The sequence below is a fragment of the Abrus precatorius genome, unplaced genomic scaffold, assembly GCF_003935025.1.
Source record: "Abrus precatorius isolate BTA unplaced genomic scaffold, Abrus_2018 Scaffold10, whole genome shotgun sequence".
Classification (NCBI taxonomy): Eukaryota; Viridiplantae; Streptophyta; class Magnoliopsida; order Fabales; family Fabaceae; genus Abrus; species Abrus precatorius.
In genome coordinates this window covers 21,309,661-21,335,071 of record NW_020874292.1, presented here as the reverse complement: position 1 = coordinate 21,335,071, position 25,411 = coordinate 21,309,661, and the positions used below count along the sequence as shown (strand labels likewise).

The 25,411-nt window shown below is 30.7% G+C and overlaps 1 protein-coding gene across 2 annotated transcripts; it reads right to left on the bottom strand.

Moving 5' to 3' along the window:
• Nucleotides 1–6,340: 6,340 nt before the first annotated feature.
• LOC113849702 (MADS-box protein JOINTLESS-like) lies at nt 6,341–24,777 on the bottom strand. 2 transcript variants are annotated; one of them, XM_027479798.1, is made up of 9 exons: nt 24,623–24,777; nt 24,126–24,311; nt 9,367–9,445; nt 8,139–8,200; nt 7,938–8,037; nt 7,722–7,763; nt 7,094–7,132; nt 6,870–6,970; nt 6,341–6,680 (listed from the first exon to the last, which is right to left on the bottom strand). In XM_027479798.1, the coding sequence occupies exons 2-9, from the start codon at nt 24,305–24,307 to the stop codon at nt 6,662–6,664; spliced, it is 624 nt and encodes a 207-aa protein (XP_027335599.1). In that variant the 5' UTR covers nt 24,308–24,311; nt 24,623–24,777; the 3' UTR covers nt 6,341–6,661. The 2 variants fall into 2 exon arrangements, with proteins under 2 accessions (XP_027335599.1, XP_027335606.1); XM_027479805.1 differs by having other exon boundaries at nt 6,435–6,680; nt 8,139–8,202; nt 9,372–9,445; nt 24,623–24,733.
• Nucleotides 24,778–25,411: the final 634 nt, after the last annotated feature.

The window sequence follows — 25,411 nt, the reverse complement described above, 5'->3', positions numbered from 1 at the left end:
CAGCAGTTTAGCACACAATCGATGCAAATGTCTGCTACACATTTGTTACACCGCGGCCACAATTTTACATCTGTTAAGTAATAAACTGTTGTAAAAACTGTCCATTTTTCATTGTTTTTACATTGGTGACCTACATGACTGATTTAATTGTGTTACATATTATATTATTTTACACTGGTTTAATTGTATTTACCAAAATAATTCATTCAGCAAGACGATCAAAAGACAATGCCTTCCTTGACTATAAGGCCATTATGGTCAACTCTACTGCTAAAATATAGGGTATAAAATATGTGAGAATACAAAAAAATTCATTCAGTAGAAAACGAAACCTTGGTCAGAATAGGTGAAATACTTAGTTAGAGATGAAGGCTAACAGGAATTTGCAGTACAAAGATAAATAAGAATAAGACGATGGAGGGATCGAAAAATACCCATTACAAGAGAAAGTTGAACATGGATTTGCCTAAAAATGAGGATGGAAACAAAGAGGTTTGTGTAAGCTTTCTGTATTTCAGGGAATAACCATAGTTGTTATAATCCAAGTAACTTGTATATTATTCATATACTCTTCCCAATATTTTCCATCCATGGCTAAGCCACAATTTTGTTTCAGCTTTCATTATATCTATTCTTATAGTTGTACCAATTAGGTCATGCAAAGAAATGATTTGAGGAATTTCATCAAACCATGATTTGGAAAAAATGGCTGAAATTTCTGGCATATGCTGTAACCAAAATTTACATTGCAAACTAGTCAAATACCTTTATTTCCACATTGTATATTTAAAATCTACACCATTCATTACTTTTACCTAATTAACCAACTAACCTCTTGCAGATGAAATAGCAAATAAAACCATGGTAATTTCGGTCTTGAGGTACCCTCACCAGCAGCAACATCCAATCTGCCAGCTAGTGCTCTAATGCTCCATTGGGCAGATACCATTAAAATACAGTGTACAAAGGTAAGTAAATTTTATTTCAATACACCTAATCAATAAAATTAAACATTCGCAATTAACAACCGGGACCTACCTAAATCAATGTGCATATATGTTCCCTGTCACTGCATAAACCAACAACCCTTATCCTACTTTTACACTTGTAATAAAGCCCACAAACATATGCATTCATTTTATACTAGGTTTAATCTCACCATTACATGAACTTAACAATTTTGGTCATAATTAGTACTTTGCCTGTACAACATATCTTACATTTCGCAAAGACCCCATCAAATAAACCCAAAAATATGTTAACTTATGTAACAAATCAATCTCAATGCTTATATGTACAATGAGTTATGTACAATACAAACCAACTTTATACAACATTTTACAAAAACATAGACTTTGGTCGTCCACGAAAGGAAGAACAAATTTACCTTTAGTTGTACTTTTCTTCAAATTATTCGGCGTTGATCTTTTTCACAGTTAAACCTCAAATATAGGGTCCAAAGGTTGGCTGCAAATGACCACGTTCAGTATTCCTCCTTCTGCTTTTTCTACACGACATGCAATAATTGACAAGGAAGGTGGATGGTTGTGGGCAATTTTTATGAACTGTATATCAGCTGAAACACCATGCACATATTAAACATAAAACAAATAAATCGAAATCCACTATAGCAACTTTGTATAAAATTACATTGATGTCCTTTATTATCAAAATTGGTTTGATGGACATCTGCTTTGGTTGTTGAAGTTGAAACATTATATTTTTTCACATCGGTCTTTACTTTCACCAAATGTGCAATTCACTATTTTTGAAATACCTCGCCACTTTCTGCATTGGCTTTCTATGGGATTGATGTTGCAACTTATTTCTTTCAAAACATTACAGTCTACATCAAATTTTTATTCTAACCGATATACATAGTATATGACCTATAAATATAAATATATCCCTAAATACCTCACCATTATCTACATCGCCTTTCTACTTAACCGATGTTCAAAATTAATTCTTCCAAAACATTACAGTCTATATCGAATGTTTAATCTAACCGATGTATATAGTATACGACCTATAAATATATCCCTACATTCTACATTGAATCTTCAGAACTCTATGCTGTTTTTCTCTTCAACCTTATTTTATTCATTTCTAATCTGAGATAGACTTGCATAAAGTACCTTTTTCAATTTCAGATAATGCAACCTGTAAACTCTCCACACCCATTCATCAAAAATTGTATACCAAAACCTTAACCAAAATCATAACGTATTAGTAATGTTTTTAAAGACAACAATTCTGTACATTTCAAATGATTTATGATGCTTAACTGCGTGATTGATGGAGTCTACAGTACACACTGAACAAATGGATACAAAATAATAAAAGGTAGAACTCAACATAGCACGAATACGAACATCTATATTAAATTACCAATTTCTCCTTTTATAATGTAACTTGTATGACCGATTACTGATAAATGTATAAATTGGGTAATTTTATGTGATGACTTGAACACTTTTCATATTAAATGTTTGAATTTTTTGGTTAAATTTTTTCTAAACTTGAAATGTTTACAATTACTTGTATATTTGAGGAGAAGAATGCAATTGTAAATATTTTGATTCCTTTTTGATATATTTTGTAGTTAGAATCAGAAAAGAAACATTACCCACAGTTCAAGAAATTTGGAAAAGTAAGCAAGAGGCACACAAAAGCATGAAGTTAAAGAAAAGAAAGATTCTGAAGGTTTCTCCTGTACAATCCATCCTCGTTGCAGCGAGAGGTGATGAGTTTAGAAGAGTGAATATGTGCTCCTCTCGCTACAACAATGAGAGTGCCTATCCTCGTTGTAGTGAGACCTGTGTCGCTGCAGTGAGAGACAAATAAAATGACCTAATTTTGCCTCAATTCCTCACTACAGCGAGAAGGTGTCGCTGTAGCGAGAGAAGCTTTGTCCAGATCAGTATAAAACCCGACTTTTGTGTTTCTAAAAGATTACTGTTTCATTCTTGTTCCTAGAGAGAGAGAGCGGCAGAGAGCTGAGAGAAAGGGTAGGAATACTTATTTTCTCATGTTCTATACCGTTTGTATCTCAATTTTTATTACTATGGTTTCAATGAGTAGCTAAAACTTTTGTGGGATTGAATGTAAATCTTCAAACTTGATATATTCTCAGTAATTTATATAAATATAGCTATTTCTTCTTTATTTCTATTGATTTGGAGATTTCAATCCAAGTTTAATGCTTGAATTTTTCTAACTAATAGCTTCTTGAGCCCAAAGCTGAGTTATATCTGGAAAGATATTACTAAGATCTAAATTTGATTGAGATTACTCAATAACTGGTTACTTTAGGAAAAAATTTCAAGTTATTGATTGTTTTTAAATCCTAATTATAGTGCTGGATAATTTGTTAATTGCTTGAGGGATCAACATTTAAGAAATTATCTTAAAAATATATTTTTAAGGAATTGAGATATATGACTTTTTTTTTTTGCATCAATATCATTAGAAAATTATTGCTATATTTATCACTGAATTACTGAAATACAGAGAGAAAGATAGATGAAATTCAATCTCAGTTTCTTTAATTTGAATTTTACATTTAACATTATTATTTTACATTATAATTGTCACTCAAATCTTATGAAAATCACAAGTCAATTTTATTGTATATAAGCTCAATTGATTTTTATCTTAACAATTATTACATTTTGAATTGTTGTCAGAGGACGATATTTTGGTACTTCACTAGTTATTACATGCAATAGACCTGATATACTTGTTGTGTTTTTTAAAGAAAAATCTCAAAGGTTACCAGTCTTCCATTTTGGATCATTGGATTTTTGTCAACGATTCACAATATTTTAACGCTTTTCAAAAAGACATATATCCTTTATTTTTTTACAAAAGATAGGAGAATAGTAGAATTCACCTACATTTATGTCATCAATCTTCATGACAGGGGAATCTTCTTTCTCACCATTTTGCTAACTTGATCAAAACTCAGGGGAACACTACAAGGTCCTTATAATATAATAAAAAGAATAATAATTAATGTGTCAAATTTTATATGGTTGTTGAAGAAAAGTTTTATTTTTTTGGAGTGACATGAAGTAAAGAGTAATCAAACCCAAATTAAAATGAAGATCTACATTTATCTACATTTTGGGGTTGGTCCTGTTTTTGTAACAAAAAGTCCAAAGTTTTGCTTGAAAGTTAAAAAAATAAATAAATGAAAGAATTTGAAGAGTAAAGAAATATGAATAAATAAATAAATGAGAGTTATTAATAAAAAAAATTCCAATTTTGAAAACTTAAAATATGAGATTACGACATTTTATTTATAAAACTCTCTTCTCTTGTCTAAAGACCCTCACACAAAAAAAAAAAAGAAAAGAAAAAGACTAACTTAATTAGAACCTAACCCACCAAAAGAAAAGTGACTAATAAACGTATGTTTGCCACTATTGTATCGTTCCAACTGTAGAAAATAAAAAAAAAATCTAGCTGAAAAATGTGTTTTTTAAATAATACAATAAATAAGGGGGATATAATAATTTTTATTATTATTTTTTCGTGTGTAAAATTATAAACTTAAACAAAACTCAGAAAAAGGTATTAATTACTAATCACTACTTTAAAAGCACTTTGTAAAAAAAAATAATAAATAATTAATTATTGTTAAAAATTATATTTAAATGTATTAAAAATATAATGATTTAGCATTTTTAATAAAATATATAATTATATTAAAATGTTAAAAATATATAAAAATTAATTATTTTTTGATAAAATATTTTCATTTTCAATTTTTTAATAATTGTTTTAGCATTTTTCATCTATAAATTACAAAACATCCTACTCCTCTATTTTTATTTATTTATTTTATCAGCAACGCGTACTTTAATCTTGCCATAACTCTAAAAAGTCAGCATACAATCTAACACTTTAATACAAAACTTACTACCTTGAAAACAGGTTTGACCAGCCAGAAAAAGAAACATTTATTGGTAAAAATCCTGTTGTTATCAACCACATCCAAGTTACTCCTCTGTATGTGAAAAAAATTTCTTTAGTTAGTCTTATTTTCTCAAAATAATAGTTATTTTATAATTTTAAAGTAATATATTATTTTAATTTTACCCTTAAGATAATTATTATCTCAATATTTTTTTATTTTTATTTATTTATTGCATAAATAAAACTTTAACTCTTTTAATGGTGTAATAACTGAGATAATATATGCTCTTAAAACATAATGTGGAAACAACTCTAACCAGCTTTAATGAGGATCAATCTTATACTCTTTTGTTTAGGACACTCGAATTCAAAATAATTGTCTAATTTTATACAGCTATTGATTTAAGTTATAAAAAATTGAATTTTTTTGTGAAAAATTATAATTAAAAAAACATTTTAAAAAAATTTGTTCTATCTATCTAATCAATTTTATTTAGACTAATAAAAAGCAAAGTGTTGCACCAAATCCTCGGTACAGCGGAATAGATCTTATCCGGTTAGAATTTCGTACGATAAAGTGACAACTCTTTTTTCATATTTAAATTTGAAAATGTTAATATTAATCTTGACTTTAAGTATTTAAAAATCATATAAATTTACTAAAACTAACAATTTGTGATATAAAAATTTAAAAATATAATTTATATTTTTAAAATAAAAATTTATTATTTTTAAAACATTTAAAATTAATCTTTAAAGGCTTATGTTTATAAAATTGTATAAACAAAAATAATAAATTTTAATAAATGGCTTGTTCGTTTACATTTTTTTAAAAAGTTCTCACTTTTTTTATAAAAACTTATAATTTATATTTATTTATATATGTATACAAATCATATTTAATAATTTAAATTTAATTTCACTTAATTTTAATGTAAAGAAACATTTAATAATCAATTCAAATCTAATTGTCGGGGCATCTTATGTTGCCTTAACAGGTGCAGGACCGAGCATTTGTAAATTTAAATTCAAATAAATTAATTTTATATAATTAATTATCTATAGAAAAATTAAAATAATATAACTTTACAAAAATTTACAGTAAAATTTAATCTAATTTTTTTAACTTAATATAAAAATAATAATTTATGTTTATAAAAAATAAATTGCTTTAAAATGATATTTACAAAATTATATTTATGAATAACAATTCCTATCTATTTTAGTCATTACAACTGACATTATAACGACAACTCATGTTCTAATTAGGTTAACACATAAGTATCTTTGAATGAGTATTCATAAATTTGAGTCAGAATAATTTTTTTTATTTAAAATTGAGTTTTAAATTGATGTAATTTATATTTAAAAATTCTCTCTTAAAAATAAATTTATAATAAATAATATAAATTTTTTAACTAAACATAAATATTATAACTAATCATGTCTATTTAAACATGAGATGAAAGTCAATCAATTTTAATTCATACTTACCAAATATGTTGACAAAATAATTAAAACACATTTACATCATGCAATGTGTCTTAAAGATGTAAATGTGCTACTAAACATACACTAAGTTACTCACATTTTCCCAATAAAATTCAGCTGGTACAACTCACCAGCAAGTTGTTTTCAAATACGAAAAATAACACTGATCTTGGCTGAGAGACACAATGGTGATGTAAATCTGTTCACTTCTCACATAGTCCTCTGAACCAAGTCAACAATTTTTGTTTTATTGAAATGCAGGCAACCTGCATAACACAGAGAAATTAAGGTAAACACAAGTGAGAATCTTCTAACAAGTTTGAAGTAACACAGGAAAACATCATGGTAGTTTTCCTCAAATTTTGTAATCTCTCCAAGTTTACAAGATATGAGATTAAGCATGTTGAGAAGTAATTTACAATTTATTATGAAAGACCTAAGTGTAAACTAATTACCCCAACTTGAGAGATGTATCAGAACTACCATAGTCTGGCGGATGATCAGATGAACTGCAAGTAATTGACTCGTATGATTGCCTTTGCTCTTGTACAAAGCTCTGTACCAAAAATTTAATTGTATTACACTAATACTAATTGTTGCTAAGTAAGTCCTAAAGTTCCTTCTATATAAAAGCTTGTAGACCACATGTAAATGAGCAAGATTTGGGAAAGCACAGTACCTGTTTCAATTTCTTGTTCTCTTCCTTAAGTTCGGCTTCCTTCATGAGCATCATTGCCAAACATTATCATAGAAAAAGGTTGTGAGACTTCTAGGTGAAAGAACTGCTAACAGGATGGATCTTCTTAATGTTCATTTTTATTAAAAAAAATTACTAATTTTTTGAATACTTCTTCAAGATAACGAATAAATAAAACCTTTAGCTTATTTCCTATCAAGTCTCCCTGTTTCTGAATTAGATAGATGGCTTCTTCATTAAATTATTTTAACCAGGACAAATTTTAATAATTTTCTAACTTGAAATTACATCTTTAAGGTTTCATTTTGATTCCCTATAATTTTGAGATATAATGTTTTCTTAACAATCTCTTACAAGGTCCAATCTAGTTCCTCACTTAATTTGTTCATATTAAACTAATTTCGCAAGGTGAATTAACAATTATAGAATCGATTATAAATTAATTTTCTTTTGCACTGTCTAATTGTATTTGAGGACAATGTATGCCACGCTATCCTCAAAACTAAATTGATTCCTCATACATCACAAAGGATGAAATTTATTTGACCAAAAATGCCCATTATAACACAAAAATCAAATGAGATTTGAAATGTAGCATAATTGTTTTTACCTTTGTCTTAAGGTGGTTGATCTCTTGTAAAATTTTTTCATCCTGAAAACACGGGAATTAATAATATCCTTTGTCAAAAGCACGAATACCATTTTGATTCAGCCACGTATAACATACAAGCACAAGATTGAATTTACATGTATAATCTAGTTATAGATTTCATCCCATAAGGGAAATCAACTAATGGACTGAGAGCATAATTCATTTGGGACAAACCTTGATTTTTGAAATAGTGGTCCAACGTCTTTGAAGGAGTTCCTCCAGTTTCTGCAGTTCTGCTATTGTCAACCCTTGCAATTCTTCTCCATTCAACCTACTGAAATAAAGGTGGAGACCATGCCTTTCAACGATACATATTTGTATGGTGCATACATCAAATATGGGTCCAAATTAAAGTAGTAGCTGTGCAGTATATACCTCAGTTCATGAGCCTTATCTTCTACTTCCTTGCGCAGCATGTCATAGGAGTCACTTCCAAGCTACAAATAGATTATTAGATTTTCAAAAATGAAAAATGTCTTTCATGATTTCCCATTTGTGCATAAGCAAGTGATGTCAAAGACAACTTAATATAAACCAATTAGGTACAGATATAGAATGAATGCTATAGAACTCTTGTAATATCATTCACTCGTTGCTAAAGTAGTTCAAGACCATTCATTTTATATATTTGACTGCATCAATTAATGACTAAGATCAGATAGTTGAGATTCAATTTCAGAATTGCCAAGTTAATCTTTAAATTGTAAAATTACATTGAATCTTAAGATTAAGAAACAATGAAAATAACTTTAAATGAATCATATAAATGATAGTGTTCAATGTAGTAATTTTAAACTAGACAGACATTGACAAAACAACTCAACCGTAAGTCATGCAAAACAAAATCATCAATCATATTTGAGCCTGAAGCTTTTATTTTGGAAGAATAAAAATGGAGCAATGGAAGAATCAAATAGAGTGCATGCGTGAATGAATGACAAATAGAGCAGTGAAGTAATCTAATAAGGTATTTTCACTAGTGGTCCTTTTATTCCTTTTCATTTAAAGCTTATATAACTGTTCAATTTCTTTTATGAGAATTGGTGAAAGAAAAGTAAAAAAATAAAAATAACGATCATTGAATCGTGTATTTTGTACTGATGATACAAAATCCCATAAATTCATCTTTGTATTGTAAGACTCAAGTTATTTAAGATCTATCCAATGAAACGAATAACTGGCTTCAAACCTTATTATTTAAACCATGAATTGAAAAATTTTAATTACCATGCAATTCTCAATGAGAAAATTGATAAAGAAGTGAGATTTTGATGTTAAATCCGTAGAATCATGAGATAACTGTTTCAAATGACCATGGGTCCATGAGGAGATCGCTTAGCTCACAACAACAATAAATCAATTCAACGACATTAGACTCTTCAAAACAAATTTAAGTTGGAACAAACCAGCTAAAAACCAAAATGCCAAAAAGAAAAGAAAAGAAAATCTAAACAGCTAGCTGGGGTCTGCTGAACTTGTTTCCTCATTGTAGTACTAACATATTCTAGCTCAGGAACAGATCCCTTTTTCCCGGGTTCCATTATAAAAAGGTGCATTATTAATTCATCATTCAAGGAATATTGGAAAGTAGATGTAATTATACCTGCTGCTGCTCAATACACTGGTTTTCTAGTCCTTGAATCATTGCATGCCGATTACGCTTTTCAATTGTTTGTTGAATGCTGCGAATAACAAAAACAGTGATATTAAATTAAGAATTTCACTTTATATTTTCCTTTGAATGAACGAAAAAAGCTCATGAAATCAGAAACTTTATCTTAGCATTGTATGATTAATGAGAATAGTCTCCACGACAACAATCTAAATGTATTACATCAATTTAATCAAATTTGAGAAGCAGCCAAAGTATTTAAATTCATATATAACAGGTTTGCATTAAGCTCAAGACCTTAATAATTGAGTACATTGATTTATGAGCTAGTACCTCAGTGCACTCCCCAGTCCCCAATGATATGTTGAGAAAAATAATTCAATTCTAAAACTGACTTAAATTCTTGGTATCAAAAGACTTGTTTATGTAAGGAGAAATCAAATGCAGATTAAAGAAAATTGAATCAATAAAATAAAATATTACAATATAAAATAATGGAAGGCTAAAGATAACTTTTAAGAGATGAAAAATTCTCACTAGTAAAATTATAAGATTAACCATTGGAGTCAAGGAATTGAGTGACTACATACGTTCTTTAACGAGATTTTGATGTTTTATGAATATGCAAAATGAATGGAGGAAGAAAGCTCTAGTCCATACATTTGAAAAACAAGAGTAATATTCAAAATTATGTAAACTATAGAAAAATTAAATTTATAAGTCTTACTATAAAGTTGTGGAAAAAGGTAATGGAACGTAGATTATAAGGTGAATCAGAATCGCAAAAAATCAATTTGATTTTATATCAGAAAATTTTACAATAAAAGCTATATATCTTTCACAAAAGTTAATAGAAAAGCATCGCTACAAAGAAATTGACTTATATATAACTTTTATTAACTTGAGAAAACTATATGACTGTGTACAGTGAAATGTTATAGAAAACTTTAGAAAAGAAAGGAGTTTGTATAACATATATTCAAGTTATACAAAACATGTATGTAAATGGAATAACTATATGTGTGAGAATTTCTAGAAATATATACAAGGATTTTCCTGTAGGAATAAACTTACATCAATGCTATGTTTTGAGCCTTTATTTATTAAGCTTAGTCTTAGATGTGCTTATGAGTGACATACAAAATATTATCGCTAAGTGCATAATCTTTGCGAACCATATCATGTTAGTTAAAGATTCAAAAAAAGAGGTTAATGTTAAACTTGAGTGATGGAGGAAAGCTTTATAATCTAAAGATTTTCACTTGAAAAGAAGTAAGATGTAGTATATGCATTGTAATTAATAAAACGGAAATAATGTGTTGCAAACTAAAATTGGAGATAATATATCATAAGTCTCCAAATTTACGTACTTAGAATCAATTCTACAGAATGATATAAAAATTAATAAAGATATTAGTCATAGAATACAAGTTGAATAGTTAAAGTGAAGAATGATATCAAAAGATATTTGTGACTATAAAATACCTATCAAGGTAAAAAAAAAAAATTATCATATGACCAGCTATCTTATATGGTAATAAATGTTAAGTTTTAAAAGAACAATGAAAAAAAAGTATAGGTAACAAAAATAAGAACGTTAAGGTGAACAAATAGTAAAAAAAATAATAGGATAAGAAATAATCATATACATAGACATGTTAGAGTATAAACAATAATGAAAAGGATGTCTAAAAACCATTTTAGATGATTTGGTCAATTACAAAGAAGATCTTTAAAAACACCAATAAAGAGAATAGATGTCATGGCTTCTAATTTGGTAAAAAGAAGCAGAAAAGACTTAAAAGAACCTTAGAAGAAATTATTAAAAGAAGCATTTTGATTAATAATAATTTTAAAAATTTAATTTTTTTTATCAAGTTCAATGGTTTTGTGTAATTCATAACAATCCACCTCACTTAACAATATAAAGCTTAGTTGTTATAATTTTTAGATAAAAATAATTATACATTTAAATTTCTGACTTTGTAGGTAAAATTTACCTTGGTCCAATCCCGGTCTAGTATGATCATGAGTTAATTAACACCATACTTTAAGTAGATTTATTATAATTTTGTTTTTGGTATAGTATAATTATGTCATTTGATTTCTTAATGACTCCATATTTGTTGGAAAATATGACTTGATTGTTATTGTTGCATACAAAATTCCTTTATGGAATAAAAAATTGCAAAATCATTGAAGTTACAGGCCCAGCGTAGTTAGTCAATCAATTTCTAAGAGAATCATCTTCTTACTAATATATTTTCTAAATATTTAAATTTTATTTATCCTCAGTACGAGATAATTAATATAGCATTGCCACTAAATTAGTTCCAGTTACTTCTCCCAAACTTTATTAGTGATAATTTAGAATTAGCGATTTTTAACTTCTGTTTCTTGAAATGTCCTAATACAAAGAGATTGAGTGTCATTAACACTTAATTCCAAACTGTAGAAATATTGTCCATTCCTAAATTGGTAAGTTAGCATTAATCTGGTACACTTAAAAAAATTAGAGAATTTCATATTCTCACTTTGTTACTTTGGACTCAAGGACCTAAATTTCAAATGGACACCAAATGCATGATTTTGCCTCCAACGCAAATTGATATTTCAGTCTTTCCTTTGATGTAGCCATGAAAATGTTGATTTTGCTACCTAAGTGAAGCTAAGAAAAACACATGAAAACACCCTAAAATCCTATTCCACCGTGGATTGCACCTTAAACCGAGGCGAGATGGGATAAGCACCATGTCTTATTAATGGAGTTCGGCGAGAACATACAAAAATTGCACTTACCAAGGCCCGAGAAAAGCAAGCTCTAACAAAATTTGGATGTCATATATAAGGATTTAAAACCAATTTGCACCTTATTCTCTTCCTTCAAGTCAAGTCGAGACACAACTTCCTCTTTCTCTCTTAGATTTGAATCACTTTCCTTTACATATACATCCTTTTGAAACAAAGACCCCAAAACCTCTAAACACTTCTACCCCAAAAATCGAGACCAGTATTCACGTTGATCATCCAAGTGGAGAGGGATCTTCTAGGACAAGAGAGAGTGTCAAATTCGCAGCCTTTTTGAAGAGAGAAAGAAACCAGAAAAACTGGTTTGCATAGTCACATATCAGCCACAGTAAAATAGCGATCTCCACTTTGTTCACCGTTGGATCAGACTGAAAATTTGACATCAGGTTAGTAATACTGTGTTCTTTGTTATGACCGTTGGGATCATGGATTGGAAGTCTGTGGTTGGAGAAATCAATTGTGCACAGATGCTCTATTTTTAGGATTCTTCTTCTTGGTTCTTCAAATTAAAAGCTTTATTGCCTTGATGTATTGACTGATTATAAGCACTTGTTTGTGCATTTGATTAGACTCTCTTATACCTCTTATTTGATAATAGCGGAACTTGATTTAGTGGCTTGTGCCTGTGAGTTTTTACTTCTCATAGAGTTTTCCTACGTTAAAAATATTTGTGTCTCTCTATGATTTCTATTATCCTTTTCTATTGTTGTTGCTTTTCATTAATTCTTGTAAGTTGGAGAAATACTTTGGTACTTTTGGTTATTGTGTTGTTGTTTCCCCATCAAAGTGGTGTCAGAGCCCCTTGGTTTGGAACTATATTTACTTACTTGAATGATAGAGGCAAATACAAATATGTTTACTTTGAATGGTACAAATTATCATTTGTGGAAGGGCAAGATGAAAGACTTGTTGTTTGTGAAGAAGTTGCATCTTCCAGTCTCTGCAACTCAGAAGCCGGTTTCTATGTCTAATGAAATATGGAACTTTGGGCACCAACAGGTGTATAGCTTTATTTGGCAATATGTAGAAGACAATGTTTATAATCACATTGCTAATGAGAGACACATGCTATAACTTTGTGGGAGAAATTGAGGTCTTGTATGCTTCTAAATCAGACAACAATAAGTTGTATTTGTTGAATTGCTTGATGAATTTGAGATACAGATAGAGTTCTTCCATTTCAGATTACTTAAATGAGTTTTAAGGACTTTTAGATCAACTGTTAGGAATGGGTATCAATTTTGATGATGAAGTTATGGGATTATGGCTACTGAATACTCTACCTGCGTCTTGGGAGATATTTAGGGTTTCAATTACAAACTCAGTCTCCAATGGCGTTATTTCTTTGCAAATGGCAAAGAGTAGTGCTCTTAATGAGGAGATGAGAAGGAAGACACAAGGTTCTTCATCTCAGTCTAAGGTGCTTGTCACAGAAAATAGGGGGAGAAGTCAGAAAAAGGAGCTGAAGGGTAGTAGAGAAGCAAGTCCAAGTCAAGATACAAAAATGTGGAGTGCTATTATTGTAATAAAATTGGGAACATCCAAAGGAATTATTTTCTATGGAAAGAGGAGAACAAAGGCAAGAAGGGCAAGTAGAAAGAGAAAGATCATGATGATGATCGTGTCACTACTACTACAGGTAGTGATCTTGTTCTTCTTCATGACTATGATTCTGTTAATCTCGTATCAGATGAGAGCATGTGGATAATTAATAGTGGTGCTACACTGCACGTTACACAGAGGAAGGAGTTCTTACATTTCTGGTGATTTTGGAGTATTGAAGATGGATAATGATGGTGTATTAAAGGTTGTTGGTGTTGGTGATATTTGCTTGCAAACTAACATGGTAGTGCAGTTGTTACTTAACGGAGTCAAACATGTTCCAGATGTTCATTTTAATCTTATCTTTATGCATTTGCTTGATGATAGTGGTTATAACAATCACTTTGATTCTGGTAAATGGAAGCTTACCAAAAGTAACTTGATTATGGCTAGTGAGGAGAAAAATTCTAAACTGTATTGGACTAAAACTTTGGTTGTTAAGGATAGTTGTGAATATTGTGTACATGAAGGCATCTTTGTGGCACCGAAGGCTTGGTCATATCAGTAAAAAGGGGCTTAATTGTTTAGCTAAAAAAGATATATTTTTGGGATTGAAGAGTGCAGAGTTGGAGAAATATTCTCATTGTATTGTTGGTAAACAAACTAGAGTATCCTTTAAGAAGCATCCTCCCTTAAGGAAGTCAGAGTTGCTTAAATTGGTGCATTCTAATGTTTGAGGCTCATTGAAGGTAAAGTCGTTTAATGGTGCACTTTACTTTGTTACTTTTATTGATGATTATTCCATGAAGCTATGGGTTTATGCACTACATAGAAAGGACCAAGTGCTTGAAAAGTTCAAAGAATTTCATACTTTGGTTGAGAGGCAGTCAGGCAAGAAGCTAAAATGCATTCATACTGATAATGGTGGCGAGTACCATGGACTCTTTGATGTTTATTGCAAGGAGTAGGGTATCAGACATGAAAAGACTCTTCCTAAAACTCCTTAGTTGAATAGTCTAGTAGAGAGGATGAACAAGACTTTGGTTGAAAGAGTTGGTGTATGCTTTTTGAAGCAAAGTTGCCTAAGCATTTTTGGGGAAAGACATTGCTTACAGTAGTGCATGACATTTCCTCTTCGGTTGTAAAGCATTTGTTCATGTAATAAAGGATGAAAAATCCAAGTTGGATGCGAAAACAAGGTAGTGTATCTTTATTGGTTATGGTCGGGATAAAGTTGGCTACAAGTTGTATAATCTTGTTGAGAAGAAACTTGTTAGAAATCGTGATGTGCAGTTCATGGAAGACCAAATCATTAAAGATATTAACAAGATGGAAAAAGCTACACCCGAGAAAGAAATTAATTTGACTGATAGTAATCTGATGCGGTTGCTTGTATGATGAGCAACATGGTGATGTTGATGATCAACAGGTTGGAGATGGATTAGATGTTTTGATTGATGATGTCTAAGAGGAACATGTTATGGTACATAATGATGATCTTGATGATGCACTTGAATTACCACAAGTCCTTCCCAGGAGGTCCAACAGGCTGAGACAACCGTCTTCCAAGTATTCTTATAATGAGTATGTGACCTTGACTGATGGTGGAGAACCTGAATGCTTTGAAAAGGCTTTGGAAAGTGAAGAAAAGTTATAGTGGCTGGATGCAATGCAAGATGAGATAAAATCTTTGCTTGATAATTACACTTATGACTTAGTAAAATTACCTAAGGACAAAAGGGCCTTAGAGAACAGGTAAATTTTCAGGGTGAAACAAGAAAGTAATTCTACATCTCCAAGGTACAAAGCCAAATTAGTGGTGAAAAGCTTCAGACAGAGAAAGGGTGTTGATATTTTCTCACCTGTAGTGAAGATGTCATCTATTAGAACTGTTCTCAATTTAGCTGCTACTCTTAATTTAGAGGTTGAATAGATGGATGAGAAGACAACTTTCCTTCATGGTAATTTGGAGAAAGAGATTTACATGAAGCAACCCGATGATTTTCTTGTTGAAGGCAAAGAAGACTATGTGTGTAGGTTGAGAAAAAGGCTATATGGTTTGAAGTAGGCTCTAAGATAATGATACAAGAAGTTTGAGTCTTTTATGTGTGACCAAGGCTATAAAAAGACTATTTCTGATCATTGTGTCTTTGTTAGAAAGTTTCTTGATGATGACTTTATTATCCTGTTGTTGTATGTTGATGACATGCTTATTGTTGGAAAAAATATTTTCAGGATTGACAGGTTAAAGAAGCAACTAGGTGAGTCATTTGCCATGAAAGACATGAAAATTACTAAAAAAATTCTTGGTATAAGTATCATGCGTGATAGAAAAGAGAAGAAGCTTTGGCTATCACAAGAGCACTACATTAAAAAGATGTTACAAAGATTCCAAATGGAAAATGTTAAAGCAGTGAGCACTCCTCTTGCGACTCATTTTAAACTGAGTGTTAAACAGAGTCCTTCAAATGAAGCTAAGAAGACAAATATGAGCAAAGTTCCTTATGCATCTGTAGTAGGCAGTTTGATGTATGCAATGGTATGTACAAGACAAGATATTGCATATGTTGTTGGTACAGTCAGTCGTTTTTTGTCGAACCCAGATAGAGAGCATTGGAATGTTGTGAAATGAATTTTGAGGTATCTTTGCAGTACTAGTGATTTGAGACTTTGTTTTGGAGGTGATAAGCCTACTTTGATGGGTTATTCAAACTTAGATATGGCTGGAGATATTGATTGCAGAAAGTCCACTTCAGGTTATTTGATTAAGTTTGTAGGGGGAGTTGTGGCTTGGCAATCAAGGCTACATCTTGGTAAGAATTCAACTTTTCATTCTAGATTCAAACATATTGAAGTGAGATATCATTGGATACGTGATGTCTTGAATGCAAAGTTGTTGGAATTGGATAAAATTCATACTAATGATAATGGAGCTGATATGATGACTAAGGTACTATCAAGGTGGAAGCTTGAAGCTTGTTGTGAGATGGCCGAATTGGCAGTCACCTCCACATAGTTGTGAGGGAGAAGATGTGTTGAGTTGGGCTCCCAACTATGTATCCAAAAAGTTCAAATTTTTCAAACCCATTTTATCTCACTTAACCAAAGTGAGAGGGATCTTCTAGGGCAAGAGAGAGTGTTAATTTTGCAGCCTTTTAGGAGAGAAAGAAGGCAGAAAAACTGATTTGCATATTCACATATCAGCTTCAGTCATTGGATCGGGCTGAAAATTTGACAGTAGGTTAGTAACACTGTGTTCTTTGTTCTTACCGTTGGGATCGTGGATTGGAAGTCTGTGGTTGGAGAAATCAATTTTGCACAGTTACTCTATTTTTAGGATTCTTCTTCTTGGTTCTTCAAATTAGAAGCTTTAGTGCTTTGATGTATTGACTGATTGTATGCACTTGTTTGTGCATTTGATTAGACTATCTTGTACCTCTTATTTAATCATAGTAGAAGTTTATTTTTGGGTTGTCCCACGTTAAAAATATTTGTGTCTTTTTGTGATTTCTATCATTTTCTATTGTTGTTGCTCCTCATTGATTTTTGCAAGTTAGAGAAATTATTTCCGCCGTGTACTTTAGTACTTTTAGTTATTGTGTTGTTGTTTCCTCATCATGCATTCTGTCCCAACCTTCTCAACCCCTAAACGTTGTTATTTTTTACATGCATTTACTTTTTATGGTATATGATCTAAGCTACGTATAGCATTTTTCAGAATCATGATCAGAGTTTGGATCATCAAAATACACAAAAAAATTGTAAGTACATTTTTAAGTTTGAATTTTTCTAGTACCTAGGAGAAAAAAATATGAATTTTCTAGACTTTATGACTGATCTGATGTAACATGCAACATTTTCTTCATATTTCTTATAGAATAACCTTTCTAACCTACTATCGTATGCCTAATTTGGAGTTCGTTTATTGCTCAATGACCTAATCCTGAGAGTATGACGCAAGCTAAATTATGCTAGCACAACAAACACTATTGTTTTGGGAATAATCCATCTTGTTTCACTTGATTATGATCATTTTTTATAAGTCACGATAACTTGTGCAAATATTCTGTTGGACAGAATTCTTTATTTTGTAATTCTCAATTTTTGAGCTTCTTAATTAATATTGCTACTTAAAAAAAAAACTAAACTCTCATTTTGATTTTTGAAATAGTAAGTGTCAGACATTTTAGTTCTTAAAGTTTAAAAAGTGTCATGTTAATCCTTTATTTTTATCTCTGTCAGGCATTTAAGTCCCTAAATCCTGACACTGTTAATAGACAATAACAAAATGTTGATATGTTATATTAAATGACACGTGTGATTGATTACGTGGCAAAAACAACATTTGGTATATATTTTTATTTTATTTTCGTCTTTGAGATTATCAGCAATGGACATTTTAGTCCCTGAAATTTTCAACGATAGGCATTTTAGTTCTTGTTCTTAAAACTTTTCAACTACTCATCCCTTTTCTTTATTCTCCTGGAAACTACCTTTTTCCGCAACAATTTGCATTCTTTGTTAGGGTTTAGAGGCATTGCTTTAGACACACTTTGGACAAGTTGCATTTTTGTTTGCCTCAAATGGTGGTAATATAAAGTTATGATTTTACTTTACAGTTGTTGATTAATCCTCATACAAATGTTGCTTTCATAAGTGTTCTAATTCAAACCACTGTATTGATACATTTTTCCATCTTCCTTAAACTTTGACGTTGATGGTGCTGCCCATCATTTGCTTTTGTGAGCTTGAAAATTATCCTCAAATACAATGAGTCAAGGTTGAAGAAACGATAATGAGTCGCTGAAAAGGTGATTTTACCCATTAGCCCCTAAACTAGCGTAGTGACACTAATGATATTCACAAGAACGTAAAGAACACATGAGTTGATGTAAAGAGCAAGGTGGAAGAGGGGGTCGAACTTTCGATTGATCCAGGTACTTGGAATCCTATGGATGAAGACATGGTCTCTCTGGATCCCATTGAATTATAAATTGTTGGAAAGCAAGCTTGTAAAAGATTGATATGAGTTTTTGTCAATCTATATGAGAATTATTTGAATAGTTAAAATTAAGTTGTAACTCTAAGATGAATGACACGTGTGTGCATAGATGTGAATAAGATGAACTATTCAGAGGGCTAATTGGTATGGATGTCTCTTCCCTATGAAAAATTGGCATGGATGTCTCTTCCATATATGAAAGGAAGTCACTATGTCATTGTTGTGATGCGAGTTGAATAGTATGGAGAGATGCCACAACGACTTAAGAGATTCCTAAAGTTTGATGCTCCACAATAGTCCTATAAGTGACCATGGCCAAGGCTTATGATTAGGAGTACTTTGCGTGGAGCTTTACTATCCCTACACACTCTTGAGACATACATATCCTGTTAGTGCAGAGACAAGTAGTTGGAGGTTCGAGTCTCCACCACTTATATGAATATTGTCAAGCTAGTGAAACTTTTAACAATGTTTGAATGCTAGGTGATTGGATCCAAGAGTTACATAAACATCAAGTTTTATGCCAAACCAATTTCTGCATTTACATTTATTATGCATCATAATTTTTGAAAAATTGCATTATTGGATGTGATATTATATATATGCGTAGATGATTACTATATTTTATTTATTTCTTTCCTAAATTTATGCTGATTGAAAATATATCTCACTCTTTCACATTTATGTGTTTGTTATGTTTGTGTCTCTATGTGTTCGGATGCTGATGCCCCATCCATTTCGGAACATCGAGATTGATTTTGAGATGATGGATACTGGAGGGACCACCCTTTGGGTTACTACAATACCTACGAGGGTTGTGTTATTATTTATTTCTATGAGGTGAACAATGATTTAATTCTCCAGCTTGTTACCCGTAAGATTCCTTTAGTCTTTACTATGCCTATACCCATGGAGTTTTATTGTCGTTGTACCGCTCTCATTGAAAATTTTCTTTTTCTATAGTTAGTTCCTATACATCTACCCCTTGTGAATTGGTTTCATAAAACTCTTGATACAATTTTTTAAAAATGCTATGATTCGAAGTACAAGCTAATTTTATTAATTATATAACGGCTTCTGACCATATAATCATTTTTATTAAAGATTCAATTAAGTTCAAAGTACATGTCATTTCAAAAGAGACCCATCAATCGAACAGTTAAATTAAACTGTTCTCTCGTATATATATATATATATATATATATATATATATATATATATATATATAGGAGCCCTTTCAGGCGTAAGCCAGATAACTACTGCAACAATTGCATACAAGTCAATGCTGCTGTATAGGTAATATATATGGCAAGGGAAGGTGGAGTGTTGGTTTAAAAGAGGGGGTTCAAGGGTGTGTTGCAGATGGTACCGAGGGAAAATTTTGGAAAAATAAATGGTGGGAGAGGAAAAGTTGTGTATTATGTTTAGCAGATTGTATATCTCTCTCCTAATAAAAATTGAGTATTTTTTAGGTGGTTGAATGGAGGATAACCAGTGGGTATGGAAGCTTAGTTGGAGAAGGAATTTTGTGATTGGGAAAAAGATATCACAGAGGGGCTGTTGTAGCAGTGAATACTGTGAGAATCAATTTCATCCAGATTCTGGAATTTGGAAACATAATTTTGCAGGTCCTTATGTAGTGAAAAGTGTAAATGGATTACTGCAACAAGGGTGACAGATTGATTACGGCTTCTTTGCAAAGTTTTGGACAAGGTTTGTTCCTAATGAAGTGACCGTTTGTACCATGAGAGCTCTTCTAGAGAGGGGATTTTGTTGGATGTCAAGATTTGGGTTTCTTTTGCAAAGAAAGTGTGGAATTTTTAGTTGTCATATTTTCTGTACTTGCTCAATTTCACTCTTTGTGGTGAAAATTTTATGTATGGTTTGGAATAAGCTCGGTGATGTCGTGAGACTGCAAAACGAACTTTTTCGTTTTTACGACGTATAGGGATTTGCATTAACAAAAATGCAAGAAAGGCACGATTTTTAGTATAATTTGCTACACTATGGACTGAAAAGGAATGGAATTATTTTTAGACAGAGAATTTGATGAATGCAAACTTGTGGACGTAATCGAGGTTAAATAAGAGCTAAATTTGATAGGGTTTACTTTCCATAGTATAAATGGTTTAGCAATCCTATCATTTGCCTATCAGTGATGTAACAAGTGGTTTATGTCCTGTTCGAATTTTTGTTCCTTTTTCGTATTGTTGGACTTGATTTTGCATATGGGTTGGGCACTCCGAGTGCTCCCCTGTACGTATTTTTGTTTTGCTGATCAGAAAACCAAAAAAATACAAGTCAACGTTGTCAAGTTTAAGCCTTTTACCCAAAACAAATAGAACATAGTAGTAGATTCTTCTACCGATGCTCTATATCTTTTTTTTTTCCTTAAAGTTAATCAATAGAGGTTGATTATACATCAAGTTTTAAATTTCAAGAATTAATGTTATTACAAGATGATGATCGGGCAAATGGAAAGTCATTGATAAGGTGTAACTTAAATGTTTAGTTGAAGAAAAATTGGAGGGGATCGGAGAAAACTTATTTTATAGTTTTTCATGTTTAATTTAATACTTTTTTTAGTCTATTCTATAAGAAATAATTATGAGTATTATTTTTGCCTTAATTATAAAAAATAAAGATCCATTATCAGATGCATTAATTGTTAGATTCATTTTGTATTATTATTAATTCTTTTTGGAAGGATGTGAGTTAAGATAAAGAAGACGTACAGTTTTTAACAGAGTTCACAATATCTCGCAAGATAGTTAATTAAGGATGATAAGATTGCAGACTAGGGAACTTGGATTAATAATGGTGGTGTGTGAATGGAGTTTTTCTTGGAATAATCTCTCTCTGCAGAAATTTCTCACTTGTTGTATTCAATTCTCTTGAAACATGATTAGGAAGATGTTTGGAAATTGTCAACGAAAAATTTGGGCTTGTATTCTTCAAAGACAGCATTAAAAATGGGATTGTAGGGGACGAAGCATTTTTCATGAAATTTTGGAATAATTAGGCTCTATTTTAGCAGGTGATACTAGATAGACTTTCAACAAGGTTCAATTTGCTGAGAAGGGTATGAAGTAATATAAACAATTTACTGCGTGAGTTTCACATCAAAGTGTAGAAACCTTTGATCATTTAAGTTTTCATCATTCACTTTATTAAAATATCTATGCAAATTATGATTGATTGCATTGTCATTGTGTTCTACTTCTAGACAGCAATAGCATTGCACATTTCTATCGACTTCGTGGGCTAGTGCGTGGGAGAAGATCAATAAAGGTTTGGTGTTTTTATGATTTACTGTTTTTTGGTCATCTAGAATCACTACATGCCACTATCTTTAGGAATGAAAGTTTCGAAATCCCATGCATTTTACACTTTGTTAAAATAAGATATCGGGGTGAAGGATGAAAATTAGACTCAAATCTAGTATGTACTTACAAAAAAAAAAATCTATGATGGGGAGAGAAATTTTATATTAAGAGTGAGTTTGGATAAATTAATTAAGTACTTATTTAATAATTTTTTCAATGCAAGATGACTGGTATGTTAAAAGAGTTTAATGAAAAATATAAATTATTTTTATAAACTATTTCAAATACTTGCTAAATGAGTCTAGATGTGAATGTCAACATTTATTCTTGAAAGTTTATGAGGATGAGAGTGAGTATGGATACTGTACTACACAACCTGCTCTATACTCACAGTTATTTAATGTATTATTAATTTTAAATTGAAAAACTAATAAAACTCTACTTACATCCTTACAACTTCAAAATATTATAACTCACAAATCTGCTAACATCCTTCGCCATTCCTTTAACCCGAATTCCTTAATTAATAACCTTATCTTTTGATGTTAAAATTGCAAATTCTAACACTTTATACTGTTATTATCTAACATATTTCTCTTTGTAATTAACTGTGCTCGAGTGTTGTTGCAAGGTCATTTAACAAGTTCTTTTTTTTTTTTTTTGCTATTATTTAACAAGTTCTTTGATCAACAAACATTGTTGATCGGCCATCTAACAATTTCATCTGCATCATTAGAGATGAAATAGCATTTTTTTTTTGTTCATTAAGCTAAGTATCAGTATTTAGATATCTACAAAGTATATATAGAAATGAATACTAATTTTACTACTCACACAAGTCCATGGAAATAAATATATCTTTAAAACGTGGATATAGAAATATTATATATAATAACCTCATCGTGGTCATAGTTTCGCTCCATGTATTTTTTTCAAACATGGTTGTTCTTTTCATATTAGCAGAATGCTCATACTATTGTTTGACACAAGCTTTGATTCTGTCATGTTAGTTTTTGTAAATGAATCTAAGTACTGTTTTTACTTTTTCTTAAGTATATTTCCTCTTCTGGTTATTATTGATTCTAAAAAATTAAAGTGGTATTTACATGTTTTGCTTTTTGTCATTTTCACAGTGTGCGTTGTACGTTGTTGTTGTCCATGATTTTATGAGAAATATTTTATAGTCCAATTTTAACCTTTTTTTAAAAAAAATACTGCTATCATTTTTAAAATTTTAACCTATCTTTTGTTAACAAACACAAATAATAAGAATTTAATTAAAATATATTGATGATATAATAATATTTACATTATTATTTAACTATAGACTCTCATATTATTAAAAATTATTAATATCTACCTTTATTAGTCATACTTAAGTAATTTTTAACTAATTCATCATATAAATTTTTAACATCGGTAATGTTTAAAATTAAACTCCAAATGTTAATACTATCCAAATCGTAACATTCTTGAGAATGTCATAGTTAAAAACATACATCGAAACAAACGCATCTTCAAATAAGCGTACATAATACATACACATGCTTTATATAAAAAAGACATACACATGCTTCATTAAAAAAAGTACATACACATGCACCTATCTAGATGAGGAAAAAAAAGTTGCCGTACAGAAAAAGTTCAACGGAGAAGGTTGCAAGGAACGTGAAGATTATGCTTAGGATAAATAATATTAACTAGTTAAAATACGTGTCACTAAATTTGGAAGGTAAAAAGAACAGTAATGAAATACACATGTAAAACGATGAACTCATAGTGCAGTGTTGGATGTCAAAACAAACATAGTTAATCCAACTTCGTAGGAGAGAGACCCAATAAAATCTCTTTCCTATTCATATTATTTATAATCAAGATAAAGAGAATAGAAAAGAAGAGCATACGATAAAGGAAAAAAAGCGTGATGATAAAGAAAGATATATAAAATAATAAAATATGAAAAAAAGAATAAAATAATTAAAAGGAATAGTAACGCCTAGTACGCTTTTGACACGGGAAACAAATAGAAAATGATAAAGAAAAAGGAAGGGTACGGAGATGGAAATATATACCTTGAACTTGCATACTCAAAGAGCTTGCTGGTGGCAGAAAAGACTATGAGAGCTATCTCAGCATCACAAAGGGTTGACAGTTCCTGAGCCTTCTTGAAAAGACCTTTTCTCCTCTTAGAGAAAGTCACTTGCCTCGCATTTATGTTGTCGATCTTCTTGATCGGTATCTTCTTTCTCGTCATTTCCCTATACATAACCAATAACATCTTTCTTAACCATTTATAGAAACGTAAATTTATCTATATGTGAACGCTTAATTAAAGAAGAAGACAGATCAAGATGAAAATAATATACATATGCATGTAGGGTGGGGTGGGGGGGGGGGGTTCGAGAGAAAACCATTGTGTTACGATATCTAGCAAAAATTAGGAGTATTGGAAGCATAAAGAGAAAGAAAGGGGGAAAACAAAGCTTGTTGAAATGGGAGAAACCCTTACTCGGAGGAAATTTTGAGTATGAACAGTAAAGTGAAACTGGGAAGAAAAACGAACCCTTACCTTTCCCTATGTAAAAGCTGAAGTGGGTGATTAGAATGATTCCTGATTACGTTAATGGCAATTAGAAGAGAAGAGAGTGTTGGGTTACCCCTAATGGATGAGTCTCATGTGCATATTTCTCTGAAATTATCTATCAATATATCCCCTTCCATTCTCTGGCTGCTATTGCTCAGTTTCGAATTTATATATTTATATTTCTTACCAAAATAAGTATTTGATATTTGTATTCGTTTTTCTATTTAGAAGCTTTTCCTTTTCTTTTGTTTGGTTCTTTATAAGCCTTCCGTACAGATAGCTACTGGTATCAATCGCCCGTCGCCAGCTATAATGACAATTGATGTGATCGCATGTCCAGTAGTTATTACAACAGAGAGTTGCTGTTTATTCATTTTTAATTCATTAATTATGCTATTTTATTAGTAATTTTGACAAATTTTAAATTCTAATTTCTTTAATTTGTTAAGGGTTTTGTAATATCATTTTTCAGCTTAAATTTTAAGCAATTAAAAATAACAATATATAAGTTTTTATGGTTTGGTCGCGCAGTCATCTTCTTCTGCGTAGTGCCGCGTTTACGAAATGGATGAATTTTATCTCATGTGACCGTATATTTTAATTAAAAAATTCTAAATATTTTTATTTTTATATATTTTTAAGTATTAAAAATATTTTAAATTTTGAAGAGAATAATAGCTTATAAAACTCTCATAAATCTATAATTGGTCGCTACAGGAGTTGTACCGAAACGATAACGTGTATCTATCACGACTTTATATTTAATGGGAGACG